The sequence below is a fragment of the Stegodyphus dumicola genome, chromosome 11, assembly GCF_044657685.1.
Source record: "Stegodyphus dumicola isolate Sdum_Otavi_A_Nest chromosome 11, ASM4465768v1".
In the NCBI taxonomy this organism is placed as follows: Eukaryota; Metazoa; Arthropoda; class Arachnida; order Araneae; family Eresidae; genus Stegodyphus; species Stegodyphus dumicola.
This window is the reverse complement of record NC_140778.1, coordinates 158,004,228-158,021,258: the sequence shown is the minus strand read 5'-3', so window position 1 is coordinate 158,021,258 and position 17,031 is coordinate 158,004,228. Positions and strand designations below refer to the sequence as shown.

General features: G+C 33.5%; 1 protein-coding gene across 1 annotated transcript in view; it reads left to right on the top strand.

Annotated features, from left to right (window-relative positions):
* LOC118201919 (cation-independent mannose-6-phosphate receptor-like) overlaps nucleotides 1-17,031 on the top strand; it is a 110,340-nt gene that overhangs the window by 43,220 nt on the left and 50,089 nt on the right. Inside the window, exons 6-7 of the mRNA XM_085826384.1 lie at nucleotides 7,608-7,754; nucleotides 10,274-10,462. Of these exons, the coding sequence (XP_085682510.1) occupies nucleotides 7,608-7,754; nucleotides 10,274-10,462 (336 nt within the window). The remainder of the gene's footprint in view (nucleotides 1-7,607; nucleotides 7,755-10,273; nucleotides 10,463-17,031) is intronic.

Sequence of the window (17,031 nt, the reverse complement as noted above, 5' to 3'; positions counted from 1 at the left end):
AATGTGAACCTAGACTTCTTATATACTGTTCTACCTAGTACAGCATCTTCAAATATATAGGTAACTAGCTGATACCCGCCCGCTTTCCTGGGCACACTATTTATTTGAATGTGAACCTAGACTTCTTATATGGACGAAATGTTTGTTTTCGAATTGATAATTATTGTAATTTTTTTTTAATTTAAAGTCGAAAAATATAGTGTCAGTAGGTGAATCTCTCATACACAGATTTCCTCATCCCCGAGGCACTGCGTATTGGGATCCGTTCCCATTATTTAACGTGGTGGAATCCCCAGTATCCCTACGGCACGAAAAATTGCCAGCATAAAACTAAGGTTTCTATATATTTAACTGTTATCATAAGTTTCATGAAAATAAATAAGTTTCATAACAAAAAATTTATCTTTGTTGCCAAATTTTTTAATCAGTTATAATTATTTGTCCTTGATATTTTATGTATTATAAATAACAGCAACATTTTTATTTTTCATCACAATAATTTATTTCTCTTAATAACATTTATTTTCATGAAACTTATGATAACAATTAAATATAAATGTTATTATTAACCTTATCATTTAAATGATGTTTGTATTCATTGGATAGATGCAAGTTATTTACCAATTAATTAGTTTTAAAGGAAAATGCATTCATTGGCAGCATTGCATTTCCTATCTAGTTTTGGTAATAGTAAAAGAAAATTCTAAACTTGGATTTGAAAACCAAATGTATAAGAAACTTCTATTGTGTAACAAAAATCCATTTGGGACAGGCTTTACATGAAATCCGTTATTAGTGCGCGTCTACATCGTGGAATGAGCTATGCAAAATTTCAAGTCAGTCGTATTGTTGCGTTTTTCTTTTCTGATAGCAGTTGTTACGTTTAATTTTCTTCACGGGTTCGTGCAGATTTGGAGTAATGACAGAGTTCATGCTGATTTGGAGTTTTTGGTAACGACGACACTTGATGAAGTATCGAAACACACTTTATTTACCAATATTAAACAGGACACCTCCAAAGTCACTTTTTACAGTCTTTGAAGATCTACTGTAAACACGCTGTAACAATCAGCGACACAGCCTTCATACTGTCAGGCAACAACGGAGGAGAGAGCTTCCCTGCAAAGCACCAGAGTACTGCTCCCGACTCGAGACTCTTCACGCTACAACTCGCGATGCACTCAACGGCACACAGAGCACGGCTCGAGACTCTTCGGTTCAGTCGTTTCCGTAGCTCAACACTCTCTCTCGACGATGCACTAACCGCGATACACTAAGAGACTCTTCGATGCACTCGACGACTCGCTGCCCAGCTGTCAACTCGATCGACTCCGCACTCGAGACACTATCTCGCGCTCTAGACGAGGTACAGTCTAACTGACTGCGGACCATCAGGGTTTATATAGCTTTCGACTTGTGTTCGAGAACATTCTGGGCTAAACCGGTAAGAATTCGTTCCAGAAAGCTCTCCATCCGTCCATGGCATATCGCCAATTTTTTCGCCAAATGGGCGGTTTCTCGCCAAATGTGTCAACCCTACCTTCCTTGCTATTTTATCTCAACCCTAAAACTGCTTTGCGGGGAAGCCATCTTACCGCGTCTGTACATTTCGTAACACTGCCCCCTCCCAAGGACTGCACGTCCCGGACAGTACAACACTTGGTCAGAATCCAAATTCGATGCAATCAAAACGCTTTAAAACATGCAGATAACATAACTAAAGAAACAAATATATAGACTATATACAAGTTAGAGACACAAATTAACCACATAACAATTTTAAATTTGTATAAAATCAAAGTTCAGAATGAATTTATACCCGGGTCAAATACTTTTCCACTGCTGTTCTCAGATGCATTTCTGTTTTGCATATCACAGTCTGAAGATTCAGTCCTTTCAGACCCCTCATCCACTGGAAGATTTGAAACAGTTCGTTCACCACTCTGTAGTTTGTTCGCAGCAGCCGCACAGTTCACCTCGGTATTTTTAGCAGATGGTGCACGCTTATTTACCTCTATTTCCTGAAAGGCAGTTCCGATGTTTGCACCAGTGTCGTGAATAGCATCCGATCCTTTACAAGCAGAAGTATCCAGGTTTAGAAACAAGGCCTTGTTTGCAAAATCTGCACTATGAGACGCACACTCACTTTGTGGAGTGGGTGAATTCTCTTGCAATACTGGAATGCACTGCATAAGCTGTTTCTCCCATCTCTGCATCATATGCACTTTCAGATGATTCAACACTTGCTGAGTTTTCATAACTTCACTATCTGTTTCTACGAACTTGACAGTCGCATTTTCACTTTCTTCTAGCTCTACTTCAGGCACGTGAGAATCAAGATCTTCCTTCCCGTCTTTTATTTCTTCATGTTTTCGTTCTTCTTTAATCCCGTTAGATATTTCATCGATCATTCCTGGATCTTTCCCAGGCAGTTCGTTATTTACTTCCTTCATTTCTTCATCCTTGGGTTCTCCAGATGCCACTACTGTCATTTTCACATCTTCTTTTATGGCTTCAGTTTCTTCTGTAAACTACTTTCACCTGTTGGAGTTGCTCTCGCACTTTTTCTCGGCCGACATTTATTTCTTCTCATCGGGCTTTCTCCTCTCCCAGTCCGGCTTTCATTTCTTTCAGTCCGGCTTTGATATCAGCTTTCATCTCTTCATATCCAGCTTTTATCTCATCATATCCGGCTATTGTCTCAGCCAAGAAGTCCATCAAAGTCTTCGTTTCCTCCGCCATGGCTTTCCTCTGCAGACGGGTCACTGGCCTTCACTCGCAAATCCCACTTCTGACACCAGTTGTTATGCTTTCTTTTTCTGACACCCGTTTTTACGGGGTTTCGTGAGGATTTGGAGTGAATAACGACGACACTTGATGAAGTATCGAAACACACTTTACCAATATTAATCAGGACAGCTCCAAAGTCAACCTTACAGTCGTTGGAGATCTACTATAAACACGCTGTAACAATCAGCGACACACTGTCAGGCAACAACGGTGGAGACAGCTTCTCTGCAAAGCACCCGAGTGCAGCTCCAGACTCTGCTCGGTCGTTCCCGGAACTCCACGTACTCTTGAGACTCTTCACGCTACAACTCGCGATGCACTCGACGGCACACAGAGCACGGCTCCGACTCTTCCGTTCAGTCGTTCCCGGAGCTCAACACGCTCTCTTGAGGATGCACCAACCGCGGTACACTAAGAGACTCTTCGATGCACTCGACGACTCGCTGCCCAGCTGTCAACTCGATCGACTCCGCACGGAATGACTAACTCGAGACACTATCTCGCGCTCTATACGAGGCAAAGTCTGACTGCGAAGCAGCAGGGTTTATATAGCTTTCGGCTTGTGTTCGAGAACATTCTGGGCTAAACCGGTTAGAATTCGTTCCAGAAGGTTCTCCATACGTCCACGGCATATCGCCAATTTTGTCTCCAAATGGTCGTTTTCTCGCCAAATGTGTCAACCCTGCCTTCCTTGCCATTTTATGTGAACCCTAAAACTGCTTTGCGGGAAGCCATCTTACCACGCCTGTACATTTCGTAATAGTATGTGTAGTTTCGGTGATCTCGTGATGAGTCAGTGGTATTTCGCTTATATATATATACAATATTACATGACGAATATATTGCATTAATGGAAGTTATCTTAATATAAATAATAATTATATTATATGTAACATAGTTATGGATAGTATTTTTAATTATTACTTTACAAACATATTAAATGCGAAACTGTTTTTGCTTTTCACCTTAAACTCTTTAACCTTTGTTAAAGCAGTTTTAAAAAGCATAATAAAGGAATCACAATGACCATTATTTCGATAGACCTGCTTTCGAATGTTCCGAGGCATTTTAAGCTCTATACAGTCAAAAGTCGTTAATTCGGACACCCATAATCCGGACCTCAAAGCTACAAACTTTCTGCGCATGCGTCGCGTTCACGCATGCGCACAGGCGTTTACGAGAGCGCATAAGACCCTTACAGCTGCGAATATGTTTATGCGCATGCGCGTTTATTGTGTAACGGAGTTATACGCTAAGCTAAAGTTATCTAATTCAGTTAATGTTGCAGATTGCGTTGTTCCTTAATCTTCGAATTGGATCCGGCTTATTATTTTTTGCAGACTGTTAGAGCAATTTTATAAAAGTAAGCTTGAACTTTCGATTATGTCAAATAGAATTTCCGATATATATTTACTACAAAGCGAAAGTATGTTTTGAAATCCGAAATCTGTTTATCAATTTCACGCTGCTCTGCGGCAGAGGGGGGGCAGAAACGTCATTATTAGATTATGATAGATTAGAAAGATTATGTCAAGTAGAATTTCCGATATATATTTACTAATATGTAATTTGTATCTACAAAGCGAAAGTATGTTTTGAAATCCGAAATCTGTTTATCAATTTCACGCTGCGGATTGGAAGTTGATCTGTCAGCACTATCCTTATCTTCAGAGCAGATGTTTTTATTTTATTTGGTTTATAATTCCGTACTAAGTGTAGTATTTCATCTCGATATACTCCGTCTTTGATATGATTTAAATCAAGTTCCTCGTCATTATAATTCGCTTCCGATAGTGAAGAAAGTGACCCAGAGGTTATTGAAAACGAAAACATTTCGATTGACAAATTAGTCGGTATTCTCAACACAGCAATTATAGGACTTGAACAGCGGAACTTTGTAACTAAACCAGAAATTATGTCTGTTTAATAGAATTAAAGAGAAAGTATTATCACATGAAACGAAGCAACTTACATTGAAGGAAATGTTTAATAAAGTAAACAAATAAATATTAAGCTTTTTCTTTTTGTAAATTTTGATACCCTTTAGATCATAATTGTTCTTTATTTCATAAATTACGGTTTCATATTTTTAATTTTGTAATTTCTGCATGCCATCTTACCAGATTTAAACTGATGATCTATAATCCGGAAAAATCGATAATCCGGAATCGCCGAAGTCCCGACGAGTCCGGATTAACGACTTTTGACTGTATCTAATTTTTTACACATTTGTCCAGCATAATCAAATCTACTTTCAAAACTCTTTTCTACATTTTCATACTTAGATATATAAAACTCAGTTATTTCCTGGCCCATGTTATAAGCTTTCACAATATCAACAGCTTGTCGCTGAAGTTTAACTAGAATTCTTTCTAAATGAGATAGATAATGATATACTGTTATGAATGTTACAATGAAAGCAGATGAAATGATTGAATTCGGCAGAACCATATCTTCTCGCTTACATTGCGAAAATCCATAGATTATGCACATAAGCATCTGGTTGGTTCTAGGGCTTCAGTTATATCGAAAAAGCTTTGATAAAAATGATGGTACGCCTTATTCCACATGGTCCATCTTGTCCGGCAAAGGTCTAATATTATATTCGTCGACCTAAATCCTGTGGGGAGACTTGTTAATATACATTAAAGAAATAATTTTGTTATGAAAATTGTTTCCTCTAACTGCGTAACTTGGAAGCATTATTAACTATCTGCATGATAATATCTCTGAATAGTACAGTTAATTAAAATTAAGATAAATGCAAATGAAACTAATGTTTCTAGTACAATTCATAACCGCAGGTAATTAATAATTGAACAAGCTTACCAATTACCAAAATTTTCAGTTTAGATAAATACATAATAACACTTACTGCATGAATTTTGAAATGGCATAAAAAGTTATTTTATTTATTATAATTATATCTATTATTATAATAGCTATAATTACTTTTATATAATAGTCAGTATAAAAAAATTGAAAGTATAAAAATAATTTTATACTTTCAAATGAGAGGAAAGATTGCTTACCTTTTTCCACAACAGAAATGTTTCCGGTAGAGTTCATTTCGTTAGAAAATGTATAAGTGTTTTGAGAACAGAAAATCTAAATTTTTTTTTACACTTTTTTCTAATTTATGCTTTTTGTTTTCATGGCGCCCGTATTAAGTAATTTATATTAACTCAACACAAGTTAAAAAATTATTGCTAGTAACACAACACATAGCAATATTTGTAGGAAAAACGTAGTAAGTTTCGAAGACGTTAGTTACGGATCAGTTGTTAATGTCTTATACAACTGATCCGTTACTTTTCACTTTATCGTGATCAAATTGGCCGTATCCCTCATAGTTTATCCCTAATTGAACTTCTAATAGTGATTCCCGCAATTTAGTAAAATATCTCGGTTCCATTCGTCGAGACGCCTTTGTTGTTAAACAGAGGAAGAGAACAAAGAGTGTGTGTCTACGTTTTATATTATTTTTAAATGTTTACTATTTTGCTTAAAGGAGAACATATGCTTTAAAACTGCAAAAAATACAGTTTTAAGAATTTTGCAAAAATTGATGTTCTACACTATAGAATTTAAAACTGAATAAATATCATTTTAAAATTTTAGGCCAAGAATCTAAACTATTATATGATGTAAATGAACCAGAAAAAGTGAACAATATTTTTTCATTCCCTTCCGAGGATACCCTTTAATATTAATATTGAATTTTTTCTGTTATTTTTCTGTTTTGCAATATGATCAAAAAGTAAAATGTATTTGTTTTTGTTAACCACATTAGATCTAGAGTGTAGAACATCGATTTTTGCAAATATGCCAATAAAATTATTTCCCTCGGAAAGAGATGTTGTTGATTCGTGGTTTCGGCTTGATGTCGACGATGTATATGATCTCACAATTACATAATATTTTTATCATTATAATTATTATTTCATATATGGTGGCTACTGTTTGTTTAAATCAGTACAGAAAAGCATACAAAGGTTATCTGTCCCCATAGACATGACTAGGGAAGGGATCCCATCCCATTTGTGGAGACTTTTTGAGGGAAACTGGTTTGCACTTTCCTTAAACATAAGGAAATACTTAAAAGTTCGTTCTCTGATATTCTAACCTATGTCAAACTAGCAATGTTCAGGAATTTTATAGATTTTGCCCATTAATGGGCTATGTACGTTTTTCATTCTATTAAATTCTCTTGGTTTATGCTTCTTTTTAATCAGTAATTATCTGATTATTTTTCACAATATAAACGCACACAAAATAAATACATAAATAAAATCTGAAAGTTTTCAAATTTTACGCCCAAAGGGGCTTTTTGTTTAAGTTTTGTGTGTTACGTTTATTAATCAAATATCGTGTTTTCTGCACTTAAACCATAAAATTCAATTCAAAAGCAATATCACAAAATAAATTAAAAAGAGTATATCCTTGGCGCCTTTGGGCTCCACACGACCTTGTCCTTATGGACAACGCATCCCTGAATTCAAGACCTGGTTTAACATCAAAGCAGATGATAGTTGGCTACCAACTAAATGGGGAGAGAATGCTTGAATAAATATTTAACTGTTGATTCTTCAATTTAAAAAACGTTTAGAAAATATTGTGTTGAACTAGTAAAACATGTCTGAATCCCACGGCAAGTCAGTAATTCATAATTGGCAAAAACTGGCCAATTATGAATTACTGCTTACTGAATTGGCAAAACTGCTTAAAATTTTTAGATGTTGATGCATGTATCATATATATTATATTTAATTTGATTGCTGTTTACTTTTCTTTTTTATCTGTTTACTTATTTTTAGAGTTTAGGAAGTGTTCAGTATGCACCATTTGTTGATTTTATGGGCCATGTCACTGCAGTTTATACTAATGGATCCACTTGTGTAAAAAATTCAAACTTTCAGAATCATGCAAGGATCATATTTTTGTGTGATAGTGAAGCTGGAATAGTAAGTTTGCATTTATCATGTCAAGTTATGTAATGCATGTATGTTATATTTTATTATTTTAAAATTAGAAGTATATAAGAATTTATAAGGACAACTGAATAGATGAAATTTCTCAATTTTTCCTCTACATCAAGTCATTTATATAATTGTTTACAAAAAATACCATAAATAAATGGTTTGAATATGTGATTCTCAGTTTTATTTTGTGCACTTTGTATCTTTATTAGCTTATGTTTCTGGTAGTTAGAAATAACATAATGCATGCAGATTATATTTTTAATGACTTTGCAATTGTTGTATCTTTGCTTTTTTAACACACTTAGTAGAAATGAGTACTAAAAAAATCAATTTGGAAAGAAGTCGTAAATATGTAGTATTGTCATGTGATATACCATATGATGCAAAATAGTAATGCGTTTTAGCTTCTTCTCTATTACAAAAATGAAAAAAAAAAAAAAAAATTATTAGATTTTAAAATTTATCATAGTTTCTCAGATTAGAAGTTTAGTAGAGAGGTATTATATTTATAACTGTAACAGCAATGTAAAATACGTAACTTTAGTAGCTGTTAGTTGAAAGCACTTGCATAATCTTATTTCAGCTTATTCATAATTTGTAAATATGTGTTACAATAATATAGGCAGACAGATCTATGTGTTTTGCCATATTCAAGTAACCTTGCCTAACCTTTCCTGTATTTGACATTAATATGAGCCAGGTTTTTTTATAAAGTCTGCGTGAAGGCATCCTTATTAAGCCAGTTGGCTTTTGAGTTCTTTACCATAGTCAATTAGCTAATTGAACTTCACAGATCTTAAGGTTATAAAGAAATGTTATGCTCAAGGTTTGATCTACCATTGAATGTATGTACAGTGTAAAACGGCTAAAATAATTTTCTTGAAATATTAGAGTATTTTTTTAATTTGAAACTTCTTATTTGAACTAAAATTTGATTCCTGTCGGAACTACAAAATGATTAACTCTAATGAACACCAAACAGTCTGAGATGAGTTTTAACTATTTAATTTATTTACTTTAATTTATTTAGGTTATGGTAACCGCTCACAAATAAATAAATACTTTATCATTAATACTGTAATAGTAATTTTTTAATACAGTCAAAAGTCGTTTATTAGGACACCCATAATCCGGAATGATCTATAATCCGGACCTCAAAGCTACAAACTTTCTGCGCATGCGTCGCGTTGACGCATGAGCATAGGGATTTACGCGTGCGCGTAAGACCTTTACGGTTGAGAGTATGTGTGTGCGCAAGCGCATAATACGTTTACGCATGCGCGTTTTATGTATAACGGACGGCATAAGCTAAGCTAAAATTATCTAATTCAATTAATGTTGCGATTGCGTTGTTCCTTAATCTTCGAATTGGATCCGGCTTATTATTTTTTGCAGACGGTTAGAGCAATTTTATAAAAGTAAGCTTGAACTTTCGATTATGTCAAATAGAATTTCCGATATATATTTACTAATATGTAAAGGATCTACAAAGCGAAAGTATGTTTTGAAATCCGAAATTTGTTTATCAATTTCACGCTTCTCTGCGGCAGGGGGGGGGGAGAAACGCCACGGCGCGCAGCGAATTGGAAGTTGTTCTGTCAGCACTATCCTTATCTTCAGGGCAGATGTTTTTAATTTATCTGGCTTATAATTCCTTACTAAATGTAGTATTTCATCTCGATGTACTCCGTCTTTGATATGATTTAAATCAAGTTCCTCGTCATTATAATTCGCTTCCGATAGTGAAGAAAGTGGCACAGAGGTTATTGAAAACGAAAAAATTTCGATTGACAAATTAGTCGATATTCTCGACACAGCAATTATAGGAGTTGAACAGCGGAACTTTGTAACTAAACACGAAATGTCTGTTTAATAGAATTAAAGAGAAAGCATTATCACATGAAACGAAGCAACTTAAACAACTTACATTGAAAGAAATGTTTAATAAAGTAAACAAATAAATATTAAGCTTTTTCTTTTTGTAAATTTTGATACTCTTTAGATCATAATTGTTCTTTATTTCATAAATTACGATTTCATATTTTTAATTTTGTTATCTCTGCATGCCATCTTACCAGATTTAAACTGATGATCTATAATCCGGAATCGCCGAAGTCCCGACGAGTCCGGATTAACGACTTTTGACTGTATCATTGCATCTAAAAAGAAAAGATTTTGTTAAAAAACTTTAATCGTGGAGAGTTATGAAACATTTTTTGAGTAATTTCGAAATAAGTACTGAAACATTAATGAATTGCCTCTATTAAATATTAATCTAGGCATCATTTATGATGAATAATTCAGTTTACATTAATTTTCTTCCTTATTTTGATATATGAAAAATATTAGTTTTATTTAAATTTCACATTCTAAAATAGGCTGTTTATAATTTTTCTTTGAGGAGGGGGATTTTTCTCCTGTTTGCTTGCATACAGAAATCGAGTCTCTCTGTGTTCAGCCATAATGTATGCAGAATATACTAATAAATTTTTGCATTTCAGGGAAAGCATGTTCTTCTTACTGAGGATGATGAGTGTTACTTTATTTTTGAATGGAGAACTAGCATTGTATGCCCAGTAAAGCTCATCAGTGATTCTAAATTCACATTTTCTAATAATACTGATGACAGCAGAAATGTATATTTCAATCTTCTCCCACTTCAAAAGACAGGAACGAAGCCATATTATGAGGTATGACAAATCTTGTTTTAACTGTATCATTTATGAGTTAATAATTTTACTTCCGAGGTACAGATGTGCCAAAGCAACGGCCGCCAAATTTGGTGGTATTTTGTCTCGCATGGTAACTTGCGATTTTCACGAGATTTTGTTTCCTATGGCAAGTTCTTAAACTAGTTACGGCATTTATGTATCTGAGTAATTTTTTTATTCAGTTGCATCTCTCTCGTGGATTTTATTTGCTGGATTGCACATGGATGTTACTTGGATGTATTTGTGCCATTTTGATTGTTTGTTTATTGCCTTGTTTACTATGCCTGGCATGTTGGTAAATGATGTTGTTGAGAGAGATTGTCGACATATTTCAGATGACATTAGATCTCGATTTTCTAAAGATAAGTGTGCTGTTATTGTGATCTGTGCGTGAGATTTTACATGCAAATAGAAGACTTTTTCCCTCTTCTTTGTGGGATTTTTGTGTGATAAGTCGTTCACTCGCTGATTCTCTAGTATACGATTATTGTTATATTCATCGGTCTTTGTGCTATGAAGCCGATATGGCGTATGATACTGATAATGGTGTGTTTTTCTATCACAGAAGTTGATTGTATGATTGGCAGCTTAAGTTTTTATAAGTCAACAGGGTCTGATAGGATAACTAATGAAATATTTAAACATTTTGATACTTAACTGCCCCTTTAACTTTCATGGCTTTTTTAATATGTGTCTCAAACTTTTAATTTTCTCACATAGCTCGAAGAGTGCGATGTTTATTCTTATTCCTAAAAGTACTGAGGCATCAAAGACGCATATTGATGACATTTGTTGTATTAGTTTACCTCCATGCGTTTACTTACCTGCTTGGAGAAGTGTCTAGAAAAGCTGTGCATAAATTGACTTAATTATCGTTTTGGTCATTCTACTCTTTTTAATGAGGATCTTTTTCGTTTCAATAAAATTTTAAATTGATTCATGAATGTTTAACAAACTATATTTGCACTATATGTGTAGAGGTTTCCTTATTTTGCATAACAAATTTATTTTAAGTTTGATTACCTGTTCTAAACTTCCCCTCACATTCTCTCGCCAGGTTGTACTAAATTTCAAGTGAAGGGCTATTTAAACGTATGAATATCTCAGTTTTTTTCAGAGCGTGTTTCCCTAGCCAAGCGCACATTTCGTTGTTATTTCGCAGTCATGCTAGTAAGCCTCTTGGCCTTATCAGATTAGTATCACGACATTAGATTCCTGTGAGTCCAGGCATAAACTTACGTGCGCTCTTGCACTATTTATTTCACGTTTGACTTGTATTATTTTCTACGTTTTAGTTTTTTCACCGCAAGTAGACTGTGTTTTTGTAACACATGAAGTTCGTGCCTTTCTGTTGAATTAGTTTGAATTAATAAAGGGCTATTTTCACCCTTCTTCTGTGCTGGTAATAAATTCACGCTTGCGTGAGAATTCGCCAGGTTCATTGTGGGATCTAATTTAGTTTATGTGGAATAACAGAGACAGGTCTTACAAGATGTAAGCATGTTATGGATATTTTGATTAAGGATTAGGATATTTGTATTTGCAAATTAGGATATTTGTATAATAACTTTGTATAAGATGATTTGTATAACTGCATTAGGATATTTGTATTTGCAAATGCATTTATTCTTAACCTAATAAAACTAATTACAGTTGAGTTTTAATTGGTTAAGTAAATAAAATATTGAAAATGTAATCAGTTTGTTTGGTTTTCTAAATTTAATTTCTTTAAGAGAAACCCCTTTGCCTTCTTATGTTTAATTTTATTATGGTAATGGTTTTTTTGGTCACGGTAGGGGCTGATTGAACAGATTTATTCAACAATGTTTATTAACACTTGGCATGCTAAATATATATATATTTAAGATATTACCAATTTTTGTCATTCATTATGCTACCTAAATGTAATTCATAAACTAGCTAAATAAATTATTCTTTTTTAAATTTGATAACCTTAATGTATCTGTAAGATAGCGTAAAAGCTGTAATTTTTCTCATCATAGGTGACTGATGGAAATTCTTCTTATTTCTTAAATGTATGTGCTACTCCTGAGATTTCACATCTTGCTAACTGTAAAACTTCCACAATATTCAAAATAGAAGGAAATAATGTTCGTAATTATGGAGTTGCTGTATCGCAGAAGATTACATACGATGGCATAAGATTAAAATTGACATTTTATGATGGAGATCCTTGTCCTTCACATTGTAAGTCACCTTTTTCCTTTTTTCCCATGTTATGATTTCAAAATTTGAGGGTGGAGTTTTATTAAATTGCGTTTAAGCTGAGTAATGGGAAGAATCTCATTAAATATTTCATTCTTTCTTTTTAATTATAATTTGTGTAACTATTTAATGCCTTGAAGTATTAAATGTGTCAATAGTTTTTAGCGCGTTTAATAGTGAATGGGTTTACCAGCATCTTGGCACAACTCAAATGATGTATTTACAGAATCCCATTACTTTCAGTATGGTAAACTTTAAGAACATTCCTTATAATAATACTGATAGTCACTTAATACATCAGATTACTGCATGTGTGATGCCAACTTGATACTACCAGTGACAAAACATATTTTTGTTATCAGCTGATTTCAACTCTGGTAAAATTTTTCGAAACACTTAGATAATTTATTTTAGAAAAGAGGAACAAAATGTAATAATACGCTAAAATGTTTACTGACAGTGCTTACTTTTAAAATAAGAATTCTATGGGAGAAATAAAGAATACATTTAGTTTAACAGTAGCCAATGTTTGGTCCACATATATTTTTCTATAAAACTGCTTGGCATGTATTGCCCTGTAAAGGAAAGCAGCTCTTCCCTATGCACTACATGCCAAATATTCAATTTATGGGGTTTATTTTATCTGGAACTAGTAATGAGTCCAAAAAACTTCTTAACAGACATGAAGCGAATTATCGCAATGTCTGAGAGTAACTACAGAGTCATAGACAGTGCCGGATTTGCGCATAAGATGCACAAGTTATAACTTAGGGCCCCAAACAGAATTTAGAACATAAATGCACTTTCTTATGCTAACAATATCAACCACACCTCGTGGTGATGTAACTAAACAGAACAGTGAAATTCAAATTAAACGTAGAACAGTTGTCAAAGACTATGCAATTACCGTTTTGGTACTGTTCGGTTTCGAGGGCCGTAAAAAATCGCTAAACTATTGTTGATGCCAATGCTGCCAAAAATAATTGCGGCAACCGTAATAATTGCGGCAAGAAACGAAGTATAACAGTAAATAACTATCTAAGATTGATGTTTTAATTTAGATGAAAGATTAATTTCATATAATACAATTTTATTATTATAATTTATATGAAAAAGGCTAAACATGACTGAATGGAAGCATAAGAGGAAATAACTATTTCAGATCATTATTATAATTTATATAAAAATTGCTAAACATAACTGAATGGACGCCTGCATCGCTGTTTCGCTACCGACTTATCGCTAAAGCATAATTTCATCTCGTTGGTTGTTCAAGCGTGATTTTCTATAATAAATGATGCCTTTTCTTTGAAAATATTCTCGGTAAAGTGCAGAATCGCTCACTTATTTGTTTGCCGCTTTTTACAAGGGTAAAAACAACTGGATTTTTGTCAATTTTCTTTTACTTTTTAAGTGAAAATCGGTCGGTGTGTACATAGATAAAGTCAAGGGTGTGCGCAGTGCCATTTTTGTGCAATTCTAAGATTTTTCTTTTAAGTGAAAATAGGTCGATGTGCACATGGATACCGAGTATGTGCAATTCTTAAAAACGCGTCAAGCAGTGGGTGATTCTGCACTTTACCCAAAATTCTATTGCCGTTTTTTCGTCATGGGCAATTCCCAAATTGTTAATTCCATAGGATATCAAAAGAGGATTTAAAATCAAAAAAAGATTTAAAAATTAAACTAGTATTTCAATGGCGTCTTAAGAAATATAGAACTATGCCACTATATAAACTTACGCAATCTGAAATCAGCGCTTACGCTAGATTTGGCGCGCTGTTAAATGGCTGCGTTTGCTGGATTCGGCGCTTTTGCGCGTACATTTTCGCTGCAATTTTTTTACGGCCCTCAAAACGGAATAGTACCAAATTTTTTTATAAGCTATCTCAATAATTCTAACCAGAGCATCAAAATAAAGGTGTCGGCAACGATGTAACGCAAAGCCGAATAATTACAGCTATCAGAGCTGACAGCAACTAAGTATGCATTCGCAGGCCAGAAACGTGCTTTGCCTTAAAATCCAAAAACCTCAGTTTAAATACTAGCTATCATATTTACGTTCTGGTGAGGAAAAAAGGAAGGATGAAGAGTTGTGGCAAAGTTCTAAATTTTAATAACTCCTTAATTTAAGTAATAACTCTGTAATTGTTCATATTATATAATTATATGAAGTTTTATTGTTTGCTAATCTGATTAATCTGCTTGCTGATTTTCATGTGTTTAATGATAAGGTTCTGCTTCTGTTATTAGATATCGTTAAGTTGGATTTATATAATTTTTTTTTTAATTCTATGCAATTATTTTGCTCTTTTGTTTCAGCTGAGACAAATTTAACATCAGAAGTGCTTTTTGTTTGTAATCCATTTGTTGGTAGAGGAGAACCTGTGCTTCACAAGGTAACTAACAGTATTTTATACAGATTACTAATTTTGGTTCTTGATGAATTTCGTATATATATTATTTTGCAGTTTTATGAACCTCACTAAGCCTTTCATGTATTTCAATCATTAAAATTTTTTATTTCATTGGGGGCTGTGTGATAACTTAGGAACTGCGTTTTTCTATGTAAAACAGAATTTTAATGAAAAATTATTTTAAGACTGTAACTTCTTTTTTTAAAACGTAGATAAAATTATTACTAATTCAATTATTTTAAAACATTTTTTAAGAATATTTGCTAAAAATCGAAAAGGAATACATAATATGAATTTTAAGTTTAAAAAAATTGGGTACTTTCTGATTGTCCACCGAACTCTGACAAGATTCATTGGGAAAACGCAATATATCCAAAGTGGGCAAACCAGAACTTTCCGAAAATGTATTTATCTGCCAACCCACTAATGTTTCTGGCACATTATGAAAACACATAGTGCCAGGTGCTGTTGGTAAAGCTTGCATATTTGAAATTGAAGGCTCATGTTTGTGATTTCTGCTTTTTTGATTAGTGAGTGGAGTTTTTCTGCTTGTAACAGACTGTGATGTTACTATAGAGCTTGCCTGCTTATGACAAAGAAAATGTTGTGTTCTTTCGGAAATATATCGTTCTGCCTAGTAGTAGAGAGTGTAGGCATCCGGATTCCATGATGATAATTTGTGGAATTTTCGGATTTTTTTTTTAAATTTTAAACAGGTCATTGTGCACAGGGAGAGTATTGCCAGGTTGATCTGCAATGCCAAGAAATCTGCAATTCTCTGGTGTTTTCTTAAGTTGAAACAGATCTCTGTGCACATAGACAGAAGACTGGGAAAAAAGAAAATTATTTTATTCTGAATATTCGTTACATTTTTCATAGTTAATCTGTTACAGTTTTATATAATTTTGAGTGTTTGGTAATGAATGTTTCTTGCATTTTTTAATTTCATTAATTCATTGCTGTTTTATGTAATTTTCAGTGCACTGCCATTTTTTAAAATGGATACTGGATGTCATGTGTTAAGTGCGCGAGAATTTAGTTTGAAACGAACGGCAAATTTGCAGGAGGGTTGGGCAGATAATCAGAAAATATCAAAAATTGTTGTAAAGTAATTTTGCAGTAGAGGTTTTGAAGTTTATATATCTGAAGTTGAAATGCCTGTTACTGTCAACTCTGTTTATTTAGTTTTTTTTATACTGTTAATAAAACAGTTATGAAATCAACATAACATTTACTAAGCAAAACATTTGCTAATTTTGCACATATAAAACATGCTGATGTTTCTCCAATCTTCGGATTCATTATCTTTTTTAAATTTAATTTTAGAACAACTATAATATTCAGATATTTTAAAAGTTTAAATTTTTTGATTGTAAAGCTTATAAAAACCATGTACAGGAACTGTACAAAACCTCAGTGAGAGATGAAACTTCTTGTATGAGCACAACTGAGTTTTCGCTGACAGAAATTTGTCTTGTGCAGGAAAGCTGAATATTCAAGTTAACCCTTTCCTTCTCGCTTCCATCAAAATTACAGGGTGAAGTTTCGCCTTCTGTTTCTCGAGCCCATGATATTTCCAGGCTGCACTGTTTAAAAGAAACGCCCCAAAAAGATTAAAAATAATCCTTTTCTGAATCCAGATTGTTATTTCTTTTGAAAAAATTAATTTTCTTAATTTCAAGCTAAAATAATGTCAAAAATTAAAGATGAATACATGTATTGTTCATACACTTATTTTAAAGCCATTCTCTTGAGTTAAAAAAATGGATTGATTGAGATTGCAAAATCTTTTTACTATTTTCTTGAAAATTATTCCATTGTGAAGGTGTTGAATGATTAGGGAAAGCAAAAACATGCAATATTAATAAAATTAATTAAATCTGTTTTAACTTACTTACATGGACC